We start from the raw sequence: 22190 nt of genomic DNA, 5'->3' as shown, positions 1-22190 counted from the left end.
TATTCATTTTACCTCCAGAAAAACTCCCCATTGGTTAGAGAGATGGGTTTGAGGCAAACCAATCCTCCTCTCTTCCTGCTGATGCATTTTCCACAATAAATCCCCTCTTCCTTGACAGTCCTCCTCATCTTAGGAATTGGTTTTCTGTAAATTGATCAACAGAGAGAATCTCTTTGTAGGTTTTTCTTTCTTCTTCCTTCCTTCTTTTCTTTCTTTCTTTCCTTCCTTCCTTTTCTTTTCCTTTTTTTTTTGAGAGACAGACAGAGAGAGAGTCTTACTTTGTCACCCCTAGTAGAGTGATATGACATCATAGCTCAAAGCAACCTCAAACTCTTGGGCTTAAGCAATCCTAATGCCTCAGCCTCCGAGGAGCTGGGACAGCAGGGACCCACCACAACGCCCAGCTAGTTTCAGACACTGGGTCTTTCTCTTGCTCAGCCTGGTCTCAAATGCCCGAGCTCAAGTGATCCATCCACCTCGGCCTCCCAAATCTTTCCTTTCTTTTTCCTTTTCTTCCTTTTCTTACAACCCTTTCTTTCGTCTGTTTACAGATGCCCAGGTAATTTTTCTGTTTTTATAGGATCCTCCCAACTTGGCCTCCCAGAGTGGTAGGATTATAGGGGTGAGCCACCACACCTGGTCTTCTCTTCATAGTTTTTTTTTTTTTTTTTGAGACAGAGCCTCAAGCAATTGCCCTGGTTAGAGTTCCATGGCATCACAGCTCACAGCAAAAAACAAACAAACAACAACAACAACAAAAAAAACCCAAGCCAGTTGAAAAGGTAATGTACTCTATGATTCCATCTATATGACATTCTGGAAAAAGTAAAACTATGGTAACATTAAAACATCGGAGAAGGAAGGGAGGAATATGTGGAGCACAGAGAGATTTTAGGGATTTTATTCTGTATGATACTTGGTGATGGATACATGCTATTAACTTTTGCCAAACCCATATGATGTACAACACCCAGAGTAAACTGTGGACCTTGGGTGATAATGACACATAAAAGCAGGCTCATCAACTGTAACAAATGTCCCACTCTGGGGCAGGATGACCAGTCCCAGCGTCATAGTGGTGTACAGAAGGGTGAATTTGAAGCTGGAAAGACACCTTGCACACAATACAAGAAGCCTGGAACAACTTGACTTTGTTCACATACCTTGCAATGTGTGTGTTATTGTTTTGGTGTATTATAATTCTATATTTTCACTTAAATGTTACAAGATATTAATGTTGTTGTTTTTTTATTCTTTATTCCTTCTTATATTTCCCATCTTTCATCTTGAATCACTGTTCTTTTGTATAAAGTACATCCTTTCTTTTCCTTTTTTTTTTTTTTATTTTTTTTACTGTTGCAGTTTGGCCAGGGTTGGGTTTGAACTCACCACCCTCAGTATATGGGTCCAGCACCCTACTCACTGAGCCACAGGCACCACCCTCTTTTCCTTTTTTTTTTCCTCTTTTGAGGCAGCATTTTATTTTGTTGCCTTCAGTCGATTGCTGTGGCATCATAGCTCACAGCAACCTCAAACTCTTGGGCTCAAGCAATCCTCTTGCCTCATAGATTTTCTTTAGTGAGATTCATTCTGCTGGTTGCAAACCCTGCTGGGTTTTTCTTGTCTGAAAATATTTGTATTTCACCTTGATTATTGAAATTTATTTTCACTAGCCTTAAAAATCCCAGCAGAAATTGTTCTCTTCCATCACATTGTTGTCTTCTAGCTTTTATTGTTGCCATTAAGAAGAAATCAGTTCTCATTCTCACAGCTGCTCATTTGAACAGAGTCTGTTGGGTGGAGCCTATGGCTCAGTGAGTAGGGCACAGGCCCCATATACCAAGGGTGGTGGGTTCAAAACCAGCCCCAGCCAAACTGCAACAAAAAATAGCCGGGTACCTATAGTCCCAGCTCCTCAGGAGGCTGAGGCAAGAAAATCACCTAAGCCCAAGAGCTGGAGGTTGCTGTGAGCTGTGAGGCCACGCACTCTACCAAGGGCAACAAAGTGATACTCTGTCTCTAAAAAATAAAATAAAATAAAATAAAATAAAATAAACAGAGTCTGTTTCTCAGGCTGCTTTTCATTTAATTTTTTTTTTTACCGTGGTAAAATTTACATGCAGTTAAATGCACAGACCTTACATGTTACAGGTCAGTAAAATTTGACAAACACAAACACCTGTGTAACACGCAGAGCCTGTGGATGTTGGGGGACAGAGATTATATGGGAATTCTGTACACAGTCTGCTGCTTTTGAAATCTGCTGTTTTCCTTGATGTTTATTCAGTATCACTGTTTATCCTGCTTGAAATTTGTTGTGTCTGTTGAACCTGTGTTGATGTATATCTTTTGTTAGTTCCGGAAAATGCATAATCATTATCTCTGCTCCATTCTCTTTTCTTTTTCCAGAACTTCAGTTAGTTAGATTTTTTTTTTAAGATGGCGTCTCACTCTGTTGCCCAGGGTAGAGTGCCACAGCTTCAACCTAACTCACAGCAACCTCAGATTCCTGGATTCAAGGGATCCTACCCCTCGGAGTAGCTGGGACTATAGGTGCCTTTCAAGGCCCAGTTATTTTTTCTATTTTGGGGATCCACTTGCCTTGGCCTCCCAGAGTACTAGGACTGGGCCACCACCTGGCCTGATCAGTTAGACTCTGTACTCTGCTCTCCATATATCTTATTCTCTCTTTCATGCTCCTCTTTGCTGCTGTATGTTTCATTCTGGATAATTTCTTCTCTTCTGTCTTCTAGTTTATTAATCCTATCTTCAGATAAATCTAAACTGATCATTGAGTATTTTGTTTTATTTATTTTTTAGACATAGTCTCACTTTGTCACCCTTGGTAGAGTGCTGTGGTGTCATAGCTCACAGCAACCTCAAACTTTTGGGCTCAAGCAATCCTCTTGCCTCCGTTTTTCATTTTTAGTATAGACCGGGTCTCACTCTTGCTCAGGCTGGTCTCCAACTGGTAAGCTCAAGTGATCCACCCTCCTCTGCCTCCCACAGTGTTAGGATTACAGCATAAGCCACCATGCCCAGACAATCTTTGAGTATTTTAAAAGAAAGTATAGCTGGGCAGCGCCTGTGGCTCAGCAAGTAGGGCACCAGCCCCATATACCGAGGGTGGCAGGTTCAAACCCAGCCCCTGCCAAACTGCAACAACAACAACAAAAATAGCTAGGTGTTGTGGCAGGAGCCTGTAGTCCCGGCTACTGAGAGGCTGAGGCAAGGGAATCGCCTAAACCCAAGAGCTGGAGGTTGCTGTGAGCTGTGATCCTACTGCACTCTACGGAGGGCAACGGAGTGAAATTATGTCTCTAAAAAAGAAAAGAAAAGAAAGTATAGCCAAAGAGGAAAAGCCATCTTTGCATTGTACCTGGGTCGGGCTTCCTCCTTGTCGCAACCACCTCCGCGACGCTCCTCCTCATTCTTTTCCATCCCCAGCATCGGATCACCGACATACCCCACCATGTCAGACACAGCAGAGGACACTGAGGTCACCACCAAGGACTTAGAGGAGAAGAAGGAAGTTGTGGACGAGGCAGAGAATGGAAGAGACGCTCCTGCTACTGGGAACGCTAATGAGGAAAATGGGGAGCAGGAGGCTGACAATGAGGTCGATGAAGAAGAGGAAGAAGGTGATGGTAAAGAAGAGGATGGAGATGAAGAGGAGGAAGCGGAGGCCACCACCGGCAAAAGGGCAGCTGAAGATGATGAGGATGAGGATGTTGACACCAAGAAGCGGAAGACTCAGGATGACTAGACAGCAAAAGAGGAGAAGGTAAACTTAAAAAGAAAAGGCCGCCGTGACCTAGTCACCCTCCACTTCCCTTCTCTGACGCTAAACATAGTCACCTTCAGTAGCGAGGCCCGCCCGCCACCGCAGGCAGCGCCACCCGCAGGTGACGCGCGCTCTTCACTGCCCAACCAAAACCACGAGAATTTGCATCAGAGGAGGAAAAAGGAACCAAAACTTCCAAGACCCTGCTTTTTTAATTAAAAGTACTTTAAAAAGGGGGCGGCGCCTGTGGCTCAGTGAGTAGGGCGCCGGCCCCATATACCGAGGGTGGCGGGTTCAAACCCGGCCCCGGCCAAACTGCAACAAAAAATAGCCGGGCGTTGTGGCGGGCGCCTGTAGTCCCAGCTGCTCGGGAGGCTGAGGCAAGAGAATCGCCTAAGCCCAGGAGTTGGAGGTTGCTGTGAGCTGTGTGAGGCCACGGCACTCTACCGAGGGCGATAAAGTGAAACTCTGTCTCTACAAAAAAAAAGTACTTTAAAAAGGAAATTTGTTTACATTTTATATTTTTGTGCATATTGTTAGGGGTCAGCCTTTTTTTTTTTTTTTTTTTTTAGAGACAGAGTCTCGCTTTGTTGCCCTTGGTAGAGTGCTGTGGCATCACAGCTCACAGCAACCTCCAGCTCCTGGGCTTAGCTGATTCTCCTGCCTCAGTCTCCCCGGTAGCTGGAACTACAGGTGCCCGCCACAACGCCCGGCTATTTTTTTGTTGCAGTTTGGCAGGGGCTGGGTTTGAACCCGCCACCCTCGGTATATGGGACCGGTGCCCTACCCACTAAGCCACAGGCGCCGCCCGGGGTCAGCCATTTTTAATGATCTCTGATGACCAAACCAGCCTTCAGAGCAGTCTCTGTCCTACTTCTGACTCTGACTTTATTTGTGATGTGACCATGTTCATTATACTCTCAAAGGAGAAAAAAAAAACTTTGTAAAAAAAGCAAAAACAACAACAAAAAACAATCTTATTTCGAGCATTCCAGTAACTTTTTTCATGTATGTACTTAGCTGTACTATAAGTAGTTGGTTCCATGGCTCAAAGGAGTAAGGCATTGGCCCCTATGCTGGAGGTGGTGGGTTCAAACACAGCTCTGGCCAAAAACTGCAAAAAAAAAAAAAAAAAGCCAAATATAAAAGGTTCCTTCTTTTTCCTTTTTTTTTTTGTCTACGAAGTTGCTGTTTATTTATTTATTTGTTTATTTTGACCTGTTTGATGTCTGTGTGAAACAATGTTGTCCAACAATAAACCGGAATTTTTGCTGAGTTGTTCTTAAAAAAAAAAAAAAAAAGTATAGATGGTGGCTCAGGGCCGTAGTTCAGTGGTTAGGGCGCTGGCCGCATACACCGAGGCAGGCAGGTTCGAACCCAGCCCGGGGTGCTAAATAATAATGACAACTGAAACAACAACAAAAATAGCCTGGCATTGTGGCAGGCACCTGTAGTCTCAGCTACTTGTGAGGCTGAAGCAAGAGAATGGCTTAAGCCCAAGAGTTAGAGGTTGCTGTGAGCTATGACGCCGCAGCACTCTATAAGGGCGACATAGTGAGACTGTCTAAAAAAAAAGAAAGTATAAATGGAAAATTTTAGACACACTCAAAAGTATAATGAACTCCCATGTACTTATCATCTTGCTTTAACAGTTATAAAATATGTTCCATTTTAGTTCATCTATATTCCACTAATTCCTACCCAATCCTACAAGATTTAATGAAAATCTCAGACATGATAAATACATGACTATGTATCTCTAAGAGTTAAGACAATTTAAAAAACATAATCAGAAGGTGCAGCACTTGTAGCTCAAGTGGCTAACGTGCCAGTTACCTACACCAGAGCTGGCAGTTTGGAATCCAGCCTGGGCCTGACAAACAACAATGACAACTACAACCAAAAAATAGCCAGGCGTTGTGGCTGGTGCCTGTAGTCCCAGCTACTTGGGAGGCTGAGGCAAGAGAATCACTTAAGACCAGGAGTTGGAGGTTGCTGTGAGCTGTGATACCACAGCACTCTACCCAGGGTGACAACATGAGGCTCTGTCTCAAAAACAACAACAACAACACATAACCAGAAAACCATTATTACATCCAACAAAATGAACAATTTCTTTTTTTTTTTTCTTCTTCTTTTTTTTTTTTTGGCCGGGGCTGGGTTTGAACCCGCCACCTCCGGCATATGGGACCGGCGCCCTACTCCTTGAGCCACAGGCACCGCCCAAAATGAACAATTTCTTTTTTCTTTTTTTTTTTTTTTTGTGGAGACTAGAGTCTCACCTTATCGCCCTCGATAGAGTGCCGTGGCGTCACACAGCTCACAGCAACCTCCAAATCCTTGGGCTTAGGCGATTCTCTTGCCTCAACCTCCCGAGTAGCTGGGACTACAGGTGCCCACCACAACGCCCGGCTATTTTTTTGTTGCAGTTTGGCCGGGGCTGGGTTTGAACCCGCCACCCTCAGCATATGGGGCCGGCGCCCTACCCGCTGAGCCACAGGCGCCGCCCTGAACAATTTCTTAATATCATATGATATCCAGTCAATGTCCAAAGTTCCTTAATTGAATCACTTTATCCATAGCTTGATGCAGGAGTCAAAGGAGATCCACGCACCACTTTTGGTTGCTGCGTCTCTTAGAATCCTTTTACTCTGGAACAGTTCTTCCCTTTTTTCCCTTGCATTGATATTTGAAGAAACTGGGGGATTGATCCTGTTTGTTCCTGATTAAATGGTGACATTTAACATATTCTCTTACTCCTCCTATTTTCTGTAAACTGGTAGTTAAATTTAGAGTCTTTTTTAGGGGCTGAGAATCCTTAATCAATATGCTCTGTACTTCCTGTGGTCTCACGTCATAAAGCACTCCTTATTTCTCCTTGGCTGATTTATTTATTTATTTATTTTTTTGAGACAGAGCCTCAAGCTGTCACCCTGGGTAGAGTGCTGTGGCATCACAGCTCACAGCAACCCCCAACTCCTGGGCTTAAGCGTTTGATTCTCTTGCCTCAGCCTCCCAAGTAGCTGGGGCTACAGGCGCCTGCCACAATGCCCGGCTATTTTTTTTTTGGTTGCAGCCGTCATTGTTGTTTGGCGGGCCAGGCTCGATTCAAACCAGGCAGGTCAGGTGTATGTGGCGGGCGTCTTAGCCGCTTGAATCACAGGCCTGGAGTCTCCTTGGCTGATTTAAATTCTATCAGTGTGTTTACCTGGTATCTGTCTGATTCATTGTAAGCCTCTCACTTAATGTTTCTGGTCATCATTGATGACTGTTGCTTACATCATTTATTCCATCAGGATTGTAAAATGATGGCAGTAGAGCACTCTCACAATTATCCCCTAAATTTCTTCCATGAAGAATAATTGTTTCTTAATGAAATTATTTAGTTACTGTATCCTTTTATTTTTTAATTTAAAACTTTATACTTTTTTTTTTTTTTTTTTAGTGGTAAGACAGGACTTTTATTAGAAGTTAGAAAGAAATACAGAAAAGGGGCAGCGCCTGTGGCTCAAAGGAGTAGGGCGCCAGCCCCATATGCTGGAGGTGGCGGGTTCAAACCCAATACTGGCCAAAAACTGCAAAAAAAAAAAAAAAGAAAAAAAGAAATACAGAAAAGCACCAGAGCTTCTGGAAGGGGGAAAGAAAACTAAAGAACTCTCTCCAGAGTCTCCACGTGGAGTCTTTTATCTAGGGTTGTTTTTTTTTTTTGTTACAGTTCAGCCAGGGCCAGGTTTGAACGCATCACCCTCAGTATATGGGGCTGGCACCTTACTGACTGAGCCACAGGCACCACCCTTAGCTAGGGGTTTTAAGTCTAGAGGATAAAACTTTATACTTTTGATTTCTAGAACTTCTACTTTAAATGTGCTGGATTTTTTTTTTTAACACAACTACAATGTGGTAAGATTATTTTTTATAGTTTTCTGTTTTCCAGTATATTTATAAGTTTCTCTTTTGTTTCTTTAAACAGAGTAAGTTTAATTACTTTATAATCTGTGTGAAATAATTACATATCTCATATCTAAAGTCTTTTTTTTTTTTTTTTTTTTTTTGTAGAGACAGAGTTTCACTTTATCGCCCTCGGTAGAGTGCCGTGGCCTCACACAGCTCACAGCAACCTCCAACTCCTGGGCTTAAGCGATTCTCCTGCCTCAGCCTCCTGAGTAGCTGGGACTACAGGTGCCTGCCTCAACGCCTGGCTATTTTTTGGTTGCAGTTCAGCCGGGGCCGGGTTTGAACCCGCCACCCTCGGTATATGGGGCGGCGCCCTACTCACTGAGCCACAGGCGCCGCCCCATATCTAAAGTCTTTTAGGCTCAATTTCTGCTCTTCTTATTTCTTCTGTTGTCTTGTTTCCTTCTGTGTATTTTTTTTTATTACAAGCTCCTAATTTTTCTTGGAAAATGATTTATATTTCTTTGGTGCCTTGGATGAAAAAGACACTTTTCCAGCCGGGCGCGGTGGCTCACGCCTGTAATCCCAGCACTGTGGGAGGCTGAGGAGGGAGGATTGCTTGAGCTCAGGAGTTCGAGGCTTGTCTGAGCAAGAGTGAGACCCCGACTCATGAAAAAAAATGGAAAAACCCAGCCGGGCGCCGCGGCTAGCGCCTGTAATCCCAGCGGCTTCGGAGGCTGAGGCAGCAGGATGCCCACAGCCGGAGTCTGAGGTTGCAGTGAGCTACGATGCCATTGCCCTCTGCTCAGGGCATAGGGTAGAACTCTGTCTCGACAAAAAAAAAAAAAAAAGAAAAAGACACTTTTCCAGAGTGGATTTGCATTTGTTTTTTCCAAGTGCTTGCGACCATTACTCTTGTTTCCTTTTGGGTTAAACTAAATTTACAAATTAGGGGGAGGGTTTGTTTGTTTGTTTGCTTTTTGCAGTTTTTGGCCAGGGCTGTGTTTGAACCTGCCACCTTCGAACCTGCCACTTCCAGCACATGGGGCGGGCGCCCTACACCTTTGAGCCACAGGTGCCACCCTCAAATTGGGTTTTTTGTTATTGTTGTTTTTTAAACCAGCCAAATTTGAAATCAGACTACAAATTTCTTAAATTTTTTTTTTTTTTTTGTAGAGACAGAGTCTCACTTTATGGCCCTCGGTAGAGTGCCGTGGCCTCACACAGCTCACAGCAACCTCCAACTCCTGGGCTTAAGCGATTCTCTTGCCTCAGCCTCCCGAGTAGCTGGGACTACAGGCGCCCGCCACAACGCCCGGCTATTTTTTGGTTGCAGTTTGGCCGGGGCTGGGTTTGAACCCGCCACCCTCGGTATATGGGGCCGGCGCCTTACCCACTGAGCCACAGGCGCCGCCCAAGACTACAAATTTCTTTAAGGGACTACTTGTGATCACAAATTCTTCTATTCTGTTTCACTTGAAGGTAACTTTCTTAGCAGTTCCCTGGGAATGGAGACCAGCCCAAGCTAGAGGAAGACCAGTCTTTATTAAAAATAGAAAAAATTGGCTCAGCGTCCATAACTCAGTGAGTAGAGTGCCGGCCACATACACCGAGGCAGGCGGGTTTGAGCCCGCCTGGCCCAGGCCTGCTAAACAACAATGACAACTGCAACCAAAAAATAGCTGGGCATTGTGGTGGGCGCCAGTAGTCCCAGCTACTCCGGAGGCTGAGGCAAGAGAATCGCTTAAGCCCAAGAGTTTGAGGTTGCTGTGAACTGTGATGATGCCACTGCACTGAAGGGGAGCTGGGAAGACTCTGTCTCAAACCACCCCCCCCAACACACACAATTGATTGTTCTGCAGAAGAATGGGCTAAAAAAGAAGGGAAAGAGAAAAGAAAAAGGTTATTGGAAAATGGAGGAGGCCTGGAGTATGTAGGCCAAAGGCTTAAGTGAGGAATTCATTTTAATTATCTTTCATTAAGAGACCCTTAATGAGAGTATTTTGAGGACTTTTCTCTTGACTAGTGAGAGTCCCCTGAGAAGGCTTTCCAAAGGTACAGTCATGCACCTGGTTATCTTCGTTTAGGTTAGGAATCAGTTTTCTTGGGTTTTCTAAACCAGATATCATTCTTTCGATTGATATCCCGATTCCAAAATGTCACTGTTCTCTTCTTTCTCTTTCTTATGGCTTGCGGAATAATATGTGCGTGTTTGCCCTCAACATTTTTAATGGGAAGCCCCATTAGAGACGGGGGGGGGGGGCGCAGGAAAGGAGGGGAGGGGTTCTAGCTACGTTGCCTAGGCTGGATTTGAACTGTGCTCAAGGGAGCCTCCCACCTTATCCTCTCGCAGCCACCACGCCTAGCAGCCCCATTCTTTCTCCCTCCTCCGCCCCCATTACTTCTTTAGGATAATTTCATTGGAAGACAACTGCTGGATCATAAAGAGAGCTTTTGACACCAATTACCTGCTTGGCCTAAAAGTAGATCTATATGTGAAAAGAAGGAAGCTTCTGTGTGATTATTGTTTTGCAGCAAGTGTTAACTACCTTCCAGGGATACTGCACACACACACCCATCTACCCCAATACTGGCAGGGGGCAAGATACAAAGCCAGAAACACCAGAAAAAGTAATGAGATGCAGTTGACAGCCCTGCTGAGACAGAGACCAACTTCGTAAATGACCCTGCGCATAAACCACGCCTCTTTGCACTTGGGGCCGGTAGCGGGCGGGAGGAATGTTTGAGCTCGTCGATAATTGGTTGGTCTCTCTGACCAATCACGCGCAGTGCTTGATTTTGCTAATCCTGGTGTTCCACCTCCCCGGGGGCGTGTGGCCACGTTTACAAATGGTAATAGGGTACGTGAGAGGGATAGAAGGTATAGCCAATGAAATCTTGTAGCGCTAATGGGCGGGCTGAGGCCGCTGCCAGGTTTAGGGCGGAAGAAGCTTCTCTTGGTAAGAAGGGGAGCGAAAGATGGCGACGGAAACGCTGCTGTCCAGTCTGTTGGGGCTGCTGCTTCTGGGGCTTCTGTTACCCGCTAGTCTGACTGGCGGTGTCGGGAGCCTGAACCTGGAGGAGCTGAGTGAGATGCGTTATGGAATCGAGATCCTGCCGTTGCCTGTCATGGGAGGGCAGGTGAGGAGGGGTTAAAGGGGCGAGGGTCCGGCGCAAAGGAAGGAGGAAGAGGAGACGAGATACAGGAAGAAGGGCGGCTGGGAAGGTGGAGTGGGGGCAGAAGGCTCAGGGAAATGGGAGCGAGTAGGTAGGAGTGGGTAGGGCTTTTAGGGAGACTCCTAGGGAATTGCGGAATGAAACCGGGGGCCAGGGACTGGAGGGGAGGGGCTTCCCGCTGTCAGCCTCCAGGTCCCAGTTCGGGATCAAAACACCCAGACTCCGCCCCCGTGGGGAAGTGGGAGCACTCGCTTCCCTTACCTACCAGTTACGGCTGGAGGATTTGTGCCTCATTCTGTCTTCGACTGGGCTTTTCCCCAGGGTCTGAAGAGGGATTTCGTTGTTCTCCCTGATCCCAGCCTTTCTTTGCCTCCCTGCTCCCCGACCCTCCCTTCTTTCCCAGAGCCAAGCTTCAGACGTAGTGATTGTCTCCTCTAAGTACAAACAGCGCTATGAGTGTCGCCTGCCAGCTGGAGCTATTCACTTCCAGCGTGAAAGGGAGGAGGAGGCACCTGCTTACCAAGGGCCTGGGATTCCTGAGTTGTTGAGCCCAATGAGAGATGCTCCCTGTCTGCTGAAGGTGAAAGGGACTGGAATGAATGGAATGAGGGCTTGGGAAGTAGCAGTCCATCTGGGAACCGGGGTGCTGGTGAATGAGGTGGGATCTATGGGACCTGTAGGAGTTATACAGACAGGAAAGAAGCAACCACTGACGACGTTTTGCTGAGTGAAGGAGAAGGTTAGGATAGAAGATCTCAGAAAATGGTTAAAGCAAGACTGAGATGCTTAAAGATGGTCAGTGTGCGGTGGAAGGGTTTCTTCCTTAAAGAAGCCTACTGGCTGCCCCATCACTCTCTGCCCCAGTACCCTTTCTTCCTCATGGCACATTTCGTGATCCGAAATCGTCTTATTAACTGACGATTTATCATCTTATTAACTGACGATTATAATCGTCTTATTAACTTATAACTTATTAACTGGTTAACTTATAAACCATTTGTTTATTTTTGGTGTGAATCCCAATACTAGACTGTAAGCTCCGTGAGGTCAGAGAGTTTATCTTGTTCACAGCTGTATTCTCAGTGGACCAGTGCAAAGACTGGGGTAGAAATTCATTTAACACAGTAGGACTTCTGTAAGTTGACTACCCAAGAGACTGTAACAAACTGGTCAGCAAAGGGGGGTCAAAATAAATTAGGAACTAGGCCTACTGTACTGATATGTACAAGTGGTGCACATCCGGTCTATGAAAATTAGGTCAACTTGAGGAGGTGGTCAATGTAGGGAGGTGGTCAACCGTGTGTTTCCCTCATATGAGTATTTCAAGGTTACCATGATTTCTTGTCTTTATGGAGGACAAAGAAGGGTGAAAATAATTTTTTTAAAAAGGAGGAATGGAAAGACTACAGGTAGAAAACAGAGTTTAGAGGTCTCTCTCTGAGTCATCTCTCAGGAAAAGGAAAATATCTCTCTCCTCACTGGGAATCTGGAGAACTGAGTGTGGAAGTGGAGGGAGATAAGAAGTAGAAGAGAAGTTATGTGTCTTGGAGCCAGGAGATCCTGGTTCCAAGAGGAGACATCTGTATTCCATCCCCCTGATTGCTTGTTTTTTTTTTTTTTATTGTCAGACCAAGGACTGGTGGACATATGAATTCTGTTATGGACGCCACATCCAGCAGTACCATATGGAAGGTAATTCACGCCTGCATTTTTCCTAAGCCCTCAGTATCATATCATGGAAGGTGATCTGCCTGCTCAGTTTCCTCCTAATCCTCTTAAGAGAGTAATAGTGTTTCACTGTGGCTTCTCTTGCAGATTCAGAGATCAAAGGTGAAGTCCTCTATCTCGGCTACTACCAATCGGCCTTTGACTGGGATGATGAAACAGCCAAGGTGGCAGGAGGCAGAAATTTCAGGGATTGGGAAAGAAAGGGGTCCTGGCTGCAGACTGAGAGCCCTGACAAGAAGGGGAGGGTCAGGATTAGCTGATGTGTTTCCTGGGGCTTGGTGATATTAGGACAAAGTCCTCTGGGACCTGGACTTCCTGCTCCTGTAGAGTGCAGTGCCACTCTTCCACCTTGCTGCCTTCCTCATGCCTCTTCCACCTGATGTCTTCTCCAGGCTTCCAAGCAGCATCGTCTGAAACGCTACCATAGCCAGACATACGGCAATGGGTCCAAGTGTGACCTCAATGGGAGGCCCCGGGAGGCTGAGGTTCGGGTGAGTCTTGAAAGAATAAAGTTGACACTCCATCGGTGACAATGCAGATTCAAAGGGAAGAGGACAGGATTGCATCTTACATATAGTCAAAGGGTCTCCCAAACCTTAAACCCCAAATTTAATGCATATTTCCAGCTGCCAGCTGGACGTCATTGCCTGGATAATCAGAGGTACTTTAAGGAAACATTTCTTATATCCTAACCCTGTACTTCAACCACATTTAATCTTTTTTCCACATATCTTCTTTCTGTCATCTAAGTTGTAAACTGGAGTGTCATCCTGTCTCTTCCTTTTCCTTCACACTGTCCCTCCATTCTTCATTTAATGACTCTTAAGTGAGTCTTGCTGTATACGCTGGCATTGAGGCATTGGGCACAGTTCTGGGAATACAGTGGGGAGAAAATATACAGTCCTTGTCCTCATGGAAGATAATGTTAACAACAGAATCACAAGAAAGGGTCTTTGATTTCAAACTAGGAAGTGAGATGAGGGAAAGGAATCTGGTTATCTCAGTAAATAACAAAGCCCATTCTTTCGACTTCTAGATGTATTTCAAAACTCTCCTCTGCTTTCCTGTGGTTGGTATCTTCTTCATCTCTACCCTTTTTAATGGTTGAAACAGGGTCTCACTCTGTCACGTAGGCTGTAGTGCAGTGAAACAGTCATAGCTCTATGTAACCTTGAACTCCTAGTCTCAAGTGATCCTCCCTTCTTGGCCTCCCCAGTAGCTAGGTTTCTAGGCATCTGCCATCATGGCCATCTAACTTTAAAAAAAAATTTTTTTTTTTTTTGTAGAGAAGATCTTTGCTGATTTTGTAATATTTGCCAAATCTGCAGTATATATAGTCCCACCATGCCCAAACCCAGCTATCAGTGTGTTGTCAACTGACTTGCAACAGTCCCCAAAATTTACCAGTTGGTTCTAACACACCTGTAAGCATGTGTTACTTCTCTGCCCAGTCCAGGAAAATCTTCAGTGATTCTGCCTTGCACAAAGGATATGATCCAAATGTTTCAGCACAAACCAGAATGGTGACGGTGGAAGTGATGAAAACAGATGGATTCTGGATATACTTTGAAAATAGAGCCAATAAGATTTGCTGATAGATTGGGTGTGGGATAGGATAAAGGCTGACTCCAAGCTTTTGGCTTGAGCAGCTGGAGTGGTAGAATTGCCATTTGCTGAAGTGTGAAGGAGCATGACTATGGGAAGAAATTAGGTTGGTTTTGGATATGTGAGGCTGAGCTACTTCTTAGACATCCTAGTGGTGATGTCCAGTCGGCATTTGGCTCTGTGATTCTGGAGTTCAGGGACAAGGTCTGGGATGGAGATATAATACTCATTGTGTTTCTGCTACACTGGCCTTCTTTCTGTCCTCTAAACCAGTGGGTCTCATTGTTTCCTCTGCCTGGAGCAGTCTTCCCAAAGAGTGTTGAATAGTTGGCTCTGTCCCCTCGTTCAGGTTATGTTCAAATGATACCTCCACAGGGAACCTAACATAGGCAAACAGACACAAACACACCCCTCACTGCTCCTGCCCTGGTTAATGTCTACGGTGTTTTATATTCCTCAAAGCACGTATCATTATCTGAACGTATTTTATTTGTTTTAGTTTAGTATCTGCCTCTGTCTACTCCCACTAAAAGTAAGCTTCAGAAGACAGGGACAAGATCTGTCTTGTTTTCTGCTATATCCTCAGTGCCTGGAATAGTGCCTGGCACCAAGCAGGTGCTCAGGAGTTATTCATTGAATGAATGGAATGAGTGACAAACTGGTTCAAGTGTCACCTTTCCTGCAAAAGAGGATTAAAAAAAAAAGAAGAAAACAGCTTTCTTGACTAACCAAAAAAGTTAGTTATAGTCCTTCAGCACTTCATGTGCATACATCCATATATACCCAGAGCATCCACGCGTGGATATACTCTGTTATAGCACTTACTTCATTGTATTCTACTTGTTTCTTTGGGTGTTTGTACCTTCAGTAGGCCAAGAGCTGAGGGCAAATACTGCACATCTCCTTTAAATCTGTTGAACATATGCCCTGTGTCAAGCACCGTGGAAGACAATGGTAGGAGAGACCTAGCCCTGATCTCAGGAGACAGATGTTTAAACAAACAGTCACAACACGCAGGATGAGTGTGACACAGACCACAGAGAAACTCACAATAAAGGAGCTGGATCTGGGTAAAGGGGAAAAGTGATATTTGAACTGACGATTGGAGGATAAGGATGTAGAGGTGTGGGACAGGGAAAGAAGAGGGCATTCCAGATGGAAGGTTGGAGCCAGGAGGCCATGCCTGTCCCAGGACTGGGTAGTCACAGGGGCTGCAGGGGATAATCATGAGAAGAAGACTGCGGGAGATGAGGCTGGGCAGTTTGAGAGAACAAGTCACAGGTCACAAAGGGATATTTGGACAATCCAAGAGCCAATGCGGAACCAAGGAAATATTTTAAGCAAAATGTGAGACACTCAGTTTTGGATTGGAAGGCTCAGTCTGGCTGGAATATTGGAAGTGATTGAAATCTTAGGTGGTTACAGTAAGCCAGGTGAAGAGTAAAGGGGGCCTGGAGATGAAGAAGTGTGAATTTTTGGAGCGAGATTTCAAAATCAATGGATTACAAAGGAGAAGTCAAGAGTGATCCCTGGGTTTCTGGCTTGAGCAACTGGATAGACAGCAATTCATGTTACTGAAACAGGCATAGTAGAAAGAGGAATAGATTTGGTGGAGGAAAATGGTGTGTTTTGTTTTGTTTTTAATTTTTTTTTTTGCAGTTTTTGGCCGGGGCTGGGATTGAACTTACCATCTCTGGCATATGGGGCCAGCACCCTACTCCTTTGAGCCACAGATGTGCCCTGTTTTGTTTTTATTTTTTTTGGGGGGGGAATTCATTGAGGGTACAATAAGCCAGGTTACACTGATTGCATTTGTTAGTTGTTTTTAATTTTTAATTTTAATTTTTTTTTTTTAAGACAGAGTTTCACTCTGTCACCTTGGGTAGAATGCTATAGTGTCTTAGCTCACGCAATCTCAAACTTCAGGCTTAAAGTGATTCTCTTGCCTCAGCCTCCCAAGTACCCAACACGTGGGTAATTTTTCTATTTTTAGTAGAGACAGGGCCTCGCTCTTGCTCAGGCTGGTCTGGAACTCCTGAGCTCAAGTAATCCTCTGACCTTGGCCTCCCAGAGTGCTAGGATTATAGGTGTGAGCCACCATGCCCAGTGTGTGTTTGATTTTGAATGTCATTTTAGTGGCTATCAGGTAACCAAGTCAAGATTTCCAGCGAGGCTGTAGATCTGTGTGTCTTGAGCTCAGAAGAGAAATCTATATTGAACCTAGAAGCTGGGAGTCATCAGTAATAATTGAAGCCGTGGTTATGGATGAAGTCCCCCTAAAGAATCAGTTTATAGCAAGAAAGGTGGGATAGAACTTTGAGGAAGCCATCAGTGAGAGCAAGGACAAAGGGGCTTTGGCACAAGAGGGGGCCAGGCTACAGTGGGTGACATGGTTCTTTTTTTTTTTTTCTTTTTTGTGATTTTTTGGCCGGGGCTGGGTTTGAACCTGCCACCTCCAGCATATGGGACCGGCGCCCTACTCCTTGAGCCACAGAAGCCGCCCGGATGACATGGTTCTAAGGAAGGATATGCCTCAAGGAGAGACTGGTCTATGGTGTGGGCTGTGCTTGAACCTTCAGGAAGAGGAGGATTAAAAGCTGTTTGCAAGTGATCTCAGAAATTATTATTTTAATAAGAAAAATGCACGCACATGGAAATAAAAAATTCATATGGTAGGGAAGAGAATCAGATGAAAAGGGCACTTCTTGCAGTCATCCCAACGAGTCCTCCTGTTGGACTTCATGACAGAGGTCATTGTTCATCTTTGCTAGAGCAATTCAGTGAGGTGCGGAAGACGAGGTGTTGAGTAATTTTCTCAAGTGGTGAAGAAGTAGAAATCTTAGAAGAGGGGTGGACATAAGGGGAGGCAAGGGTAAGTACCAGTTAGAGGTATCGGGAGGGGGCTTCGTAGGGAGGGGACACTCCGTGGCTGGTGTGTGTTTTAAGAAGGAACAGACCAGAACATATTTAAATGCTGTTGGGTGCATGTAGTAGAGGGGAGAAGAAGGTGAGAAGAGAATGAGCAGAGAAGGTGGGCAGGGCTGGGATACAAAACACAGGAAGAGCAGGCAACCTCAGCAGTGGCTGTGGGCTCCACCGGCCCAATGGCTCCTTTGTAGGAGCAGCCTGCGTGCGCAATGTTTGTTAGGAGTGTAGTCTCCTTGGGGCTTGGGACAACTGGTTAGCTGTGTGAAATTAAATAACTTTGGATCCCCTATCTCCATTCTTATACTAAGTAAGATTCTAGAGATGCGAAAGATTTTTTCTTTTTAATTATGAAACATTTCAAACATATAAAAAATAATGTCACAGAGACTCATAAAGCTGCCAACTTAAACAGATGTTAATGGGTTTTTTTAACTTACCATTGTTTACTTACCATTCCCTTGCTGATAAACAGTTGGGTTTCAGCTCTAATACTCTCTTATACACAAATGCAGCAATGTAGGTCTCACTTTGAATGTACAAGAATTTCTCCAGGGAAATATCTAGAAAGAAGAATCTTTGGTTATAGGAATGTATATTTCGTTGGTGAATTTGGTTTTTTAAATCATGGAAAAATATGAAAGTTATTCTAACAATTTTTAAATATACCACTGAGTGCTATTAAATCATCATCATTCCAAAGAGAAACTCTGTACTCATTAAGTAGTTAACTCCCTATTTCCTCTTCCTCCTAAGTCTCTGGTGTGCTGTCTGTGTGAATTTCCTGTTCTGGGCACTTCATGTAAGTGGAATAGTATAGTATTTGTCCTTCTGCATCTGGCTTATTTGACTTAACATAACATTTTCAAGGTTCATGCACGTTGTAGCACATATCAGAATTTTGTTCCTTTATATGGCTTAATAATATCCCATTGTATCTACACAATGTATACATTATATCTATACATTTTGTTTACCTATTCATCCGTGGGTGGATGGATACTTGGGTTGTTCAAGCTTTTGATCATGGTGAGCCATGCTGCAGTGAATATTAGTAGACAAGTTATCTGTTTCAGCCTGTTTCCAATTCTTTTGGGTCTGTACCTACAAGGAATATGCCTTATGGTAATTCTATCTTTAGTTTTTTGAGGAATTGCCAAACTGTTTGCCATAGCAGCTGCATCATTTTACATACCGAGTAGCAGTGACCAAGGCTTCCAATCTCCACAGCTTCTGTTGTCACTTATTTTCTCCTTTTTTTTTTCCTCTTTCTTTTGTTTTTTAGTAATAGCCATCTTAATGGGTGTGAAGTAGTATCTCATTTGTTTTGATTTGCATTTCCCTAATGGTGTTTTTGTTTTTGTTTTGTTTTTTGCAGTTTTTGGCCAGGGCTGGGTTTGAACCCACCACCTCCAGCATATGGGGCAGGCACCCTACTCCTTTGAGCCACAGGCGCTGCCCCTAATGTTTTTTTTTTTTAAACAGAGACTTAACTATGTTGCCCTAGGCTAAAGTGCTCCAGCATCATAACTCACAGCAACCTCAAACTCTTGGGCTTAAGCAATCCGCTTGCTTCAGCTTCCCAAGTAGCTGGGGCTACAGGCATGTGTCACGATACCCAGCTAATTTTTCTATTTGTGGTACTGATGGAGTCTGAGTCTTGCTCAGGCTGGTCTCAAAATCCTGAGCTCAAGCAATCCATGCGTCTCAGCCTCCGAGAGTGGTAGGATTACAGGTGTGAGCCATGTATCTGGGCCTTCCCTGATTAATGATTAACACATTTTTTCATGTGTTTATTCAGTATATGTATATGTATATTTTTGGAGAATATTCTTTGCCGTTTTTTTTGTTTTTTTTTTTGCTTTTTGAGACAGTCTTACTCTGTCTCCCTGGCTAGAATGTGGCGGTGTCATCGTAGCTCGCTGCAGCCTCAAACTCCTGGGCTATCCTCAGACTACAGGTGCACACTACCAAGCCCGGCTAATTTGTATTTTTTGTAGAGAAATGGGGTATTTCTCTAGGCTCAGTCTGGTCAGGAACTCCTGAACTCAGGCAATCCTCCGATCTTGGAGTCCCAAAGTGCTAGGATTATTGGTGTGAGTCTCCATGACTGGCCTCTGCCCATTTTTGAATTGGGATTTTTATTATTGTTGAGTTGCAGGAATTCTTTATGTAATACATTGTGGATATTAATGCCTTATCAGATGTATAATTTGTAAGTATTTTCTCCCTTTTTTCTTTTTTTTTTTTTTGAGACAAAGAGTCTCACTATGTAACTTCAAACTCTTAGGCTTAAGCGAGTCTCTTGCCTCCAAGTAGCTGGAACTACAGGTGCCCACCACAACTCCTGGCTATTTTTAGAGACAAGCTCTTGCTCTGGCTCAGGCTGTTCTCAAATCTGTGAACTCAGGCAATCCACCCTCCTTGGCCTCCCAGAGTGCTAGGATTACAAGCATGAGCCATTGTGCCAGGTCTAATGCACAAAAATTTTTAATTTTGATTTTACTGTCTGTGATTTTGGTGTCATACTTAGGAAATCATTGCTTAATTCAAGGTCAAGAAGATTTTCACGGGCGGCGCCTGTGGCTCAGTGGGTAGGGCGCCAGCCCCATATACCGAGGGTGGTGGGTTCAAACCCAGCCCCGGCCAACTGCAACATAAAATAGCTGGGCGTTGTGGCGGGCGCCTGTAGTCCCAACCACTTGGGAGGCTGCGGCAAGAGAATCACCTAAGCCCAGAAGCTGGAGGTTGCTGTGAGATGTGTGACACCATAGCACTCTACTGAGGGCAATAAAGTGAGACTCTGTCTCTAAAAAAAAAAAAAGATTTTCACGTTTGTTTTCTTCTAAGAGTTTTATGGTTTTAGCTTAAATTAGGTCATTAAGATATTATGAGTTGATTTTTTCATATAGTATCATTTTTGCTGTGATCTAACTTCGTTCTTTTACAGGTGGATATCCAGTTTTCCTGACACCACTTATTGAAAAAGACTGTTGTTTCCTCATTAAATATTCTTGGAATTCTGGTCAAAAATCAATTGATCATACATATGAGGGTTTATTTCTTGCCTCTATTCTATTCCATTGGTCTGTATGTCTATCTTTATGCCAGTTCCACACAGTTTTGATTGTAATAGTTCTGTATTAAGTTTTTGTTTTTGTTTTTTTGAGACAAAGCCTCTGTTGCCCCCAGTAGAGTGCCAGTAGAGTGCTGTGGTGTCAACTCATGGCAACCTTAAACTCTTGGGCTTAAGTGATTCTCTTGCCTCAGCCTCCCAAGTAGCTCGGACTACAGGTGCCCTCTACAATGCCCCGCTATTTTTAGAGTCAAGATCTTGCTCTGTTCAGGCTGGTCTTAAACCTGTGAGCGCAGGCAATCCACCTGCCTTGGCCTCCCACAGTGCTAGGATTACAGGCGTGAGCCACCGTGCCCTGCCAGAAAAAAGCTTTAATATACCATGTCCCTCATTAGCGTGTCCCCAACCTTAATATGAAAGACAACCGTTGTTAGTTTCTTTTATACGCTGAGATTTTTTAAAAACGCACTTCCAAGAATACCTTTGTGCTCTTTCCAAATTAATATATAAAAAGCTTCCTTATTCGCATATATATTTGCTGTTACTGTGTTATACAAGTGTACTATCATTTATCTAAACAGTTCTCTGTTGATGGACACTTAGGTTATTTTAAATCTTTTATTAATGCAAAAGTGCTACAATGAATAATCTTGTACCTATTGAGCATATGTAGATTAAATTCCTAGAAGTAGATCTGTGTAATTCTGATACGTGCTGCCAAATTGCTCTGCTTAGGTAAATTCCCTCCAGCAATGTATGAGAATGCTGATTTCCCTATAGCCATGCCAACCTCGTATATTTTTAAACTTTTGGATTTGGGCCAATCATCAGCTAGGCATCAGATGAAGAATAATTTTTTAGTGTGGTTTTAATTTGCATTTCCCTTAAGAAAAGATGTGTAGTCTTACTCATATTTAAGAGCTGTTTGTCTCTCGTTCCTTCTTTAGTCTTTTCCTTCAACCATCCAGATTCTTTGCTCATTTTCCTAGTGGCTTTTTGATCTTTTACTTTTCAATTTATAAGAGCTCTTTATATATTGGAGAGATTGTCCTTCTGTTTACGATACGAGTTGCAGCTATTATTTTAAGTGCTTGAGCAGGTCGCTCACGCTAATTTTCAGTTTATCTTCTTTCCTTGTACGTTTAAGCTAAACATCAACTCTGAGTACCATTTTGGTTGCATTCCTCACGTTTTAATACATAACGTTTCCATTTTCATTATGATTTGTACTTGCTTCATAACTTATTTAGAATTATGCTTATTATATTGATTTTGTTGGTTTTTTTAAATATGCTTGCTGTTGATTTCTAATTTTATGACATTGTGTCAATGAATCTTTTTTTTTTTTCAGTGATTCTTTTGATGATTGTTGATACTTTCTTTTTTTTTTGAGACAGAGCCTCAAGCTGTCACCCTGGGTAGAGTGCTGTGGCATCATAGCTCACAGCAACCTCCAACTCCTGGGCTTAAGCGATTCTCTTGCCTCAGCCTCCCAAGTAGCAGGGACTACAGGTGCCTGCCACAACACCCGGCTATTTTTTGGTTGTAGTTGTCATTGTTGTTTGGCAGGCCCAGGCTGGATTTGAGCCCACCAGCTCTGGTGTATGTGGCTGGTACCTTGAGCAATAGGTGCCGAGCCTCAGTTTCTTTTTTTTCGTTATTTTTTTTTTTTTTTTTGTAGAGACAGAGTCTCACTGTACCGCCCTCGGGTAGAGTGCCCTGGTGTCACACGACTCACAGCAACCTCTAACTCTTGGGCTTATGCAATTCTCTTGCCTCAGCCTCCCGAGCAGCTGGGACTACAGGCGCCCACCACAACGCCCGGCTATTTTTTTGTTAGTTTGGCTGGGGCTGGGTTTGAACCCGCCACCTTCAGCATATGGGGCCAGCGCCCTACTCACTGAGCCACAGGCGCCGCCCTTTTTCGTTATTTTATTTTATTTTATTTTATTTTATTTATTTATTTATTTGTGTGTGTGGTTTTTGGCCGGGGCTGGGTTT

General features: G+C 44.0%; 2 protein-coding genes across 5 annotated transcripts in view; both read left to right on the top strand.

Annotated features, from left to right (window-relative positions):
• The first annotated feature begins 3391 nt into the window (after positions 1-3391).
• Positions 3392-3766, top strand: LOC128562634 (prothymosin alpha-like). The gene has a single exon (XM_053557796.1). The coding sequence runs from the start codon at positions 3473-3475 to the stop codon at positions 3764-3766; it is 294 nt and encodes a 97-aa protein (XP_053413771.1). The 5' UTR covers positions 3392-3472.
• Positions 3767-10450: 6684 nt separating this feature from the next.
• OS9 (OS9 endoplasmic reticulum lectin) overlaps positions 10451-22190 on the top strand; it is a 28431-nt gene continuing 16691 nt past the window's right edge. For all 4 annotated transcript variants that reach the window (XM_053554700.1, XM_053554698.1, XM_053554699.1 and 1 more), the window contains exons 1-5: positions 10451-10819; positions 11259-11435; positions 12484-12547; positions 12671-12747; positions 12976-13074. In XM_053554700.1, the coding sequence (XP_053410675.1) occupies positions 10658-10819; positions 11259-11435; positions 12484-12547; positions 12671-12747; positions 12976-13074 (579 nt within the window). In that variant the 5' untranslated portion in view covers positions 10451-10657. The remainder of the gene's footprint in view (positions 10820-11258; positions 11436-12483; positions 12548-12670; positions 12748-12975; positions 13075-22190) is intronic.

This window comes from Nycticebus coucang, chromosome 12 (assembly GCF_027406575.1).
Source record: "Nycticebus coucang isolate mNycCou1 chromosome 12, mNycCou1.pri, whole genome shotgun sequence".
NCBI classification, from domain to species: Eukaryota; Metazoa; Chordata; class Mammalia; order Primates; family Lorisidae; genus Nycticebus; species Nycticebus coucang.
Note: the sequence above shows the minus strand (reverse complement) of the source record. Positions and strands in the feature narration are given on the sequence as shown.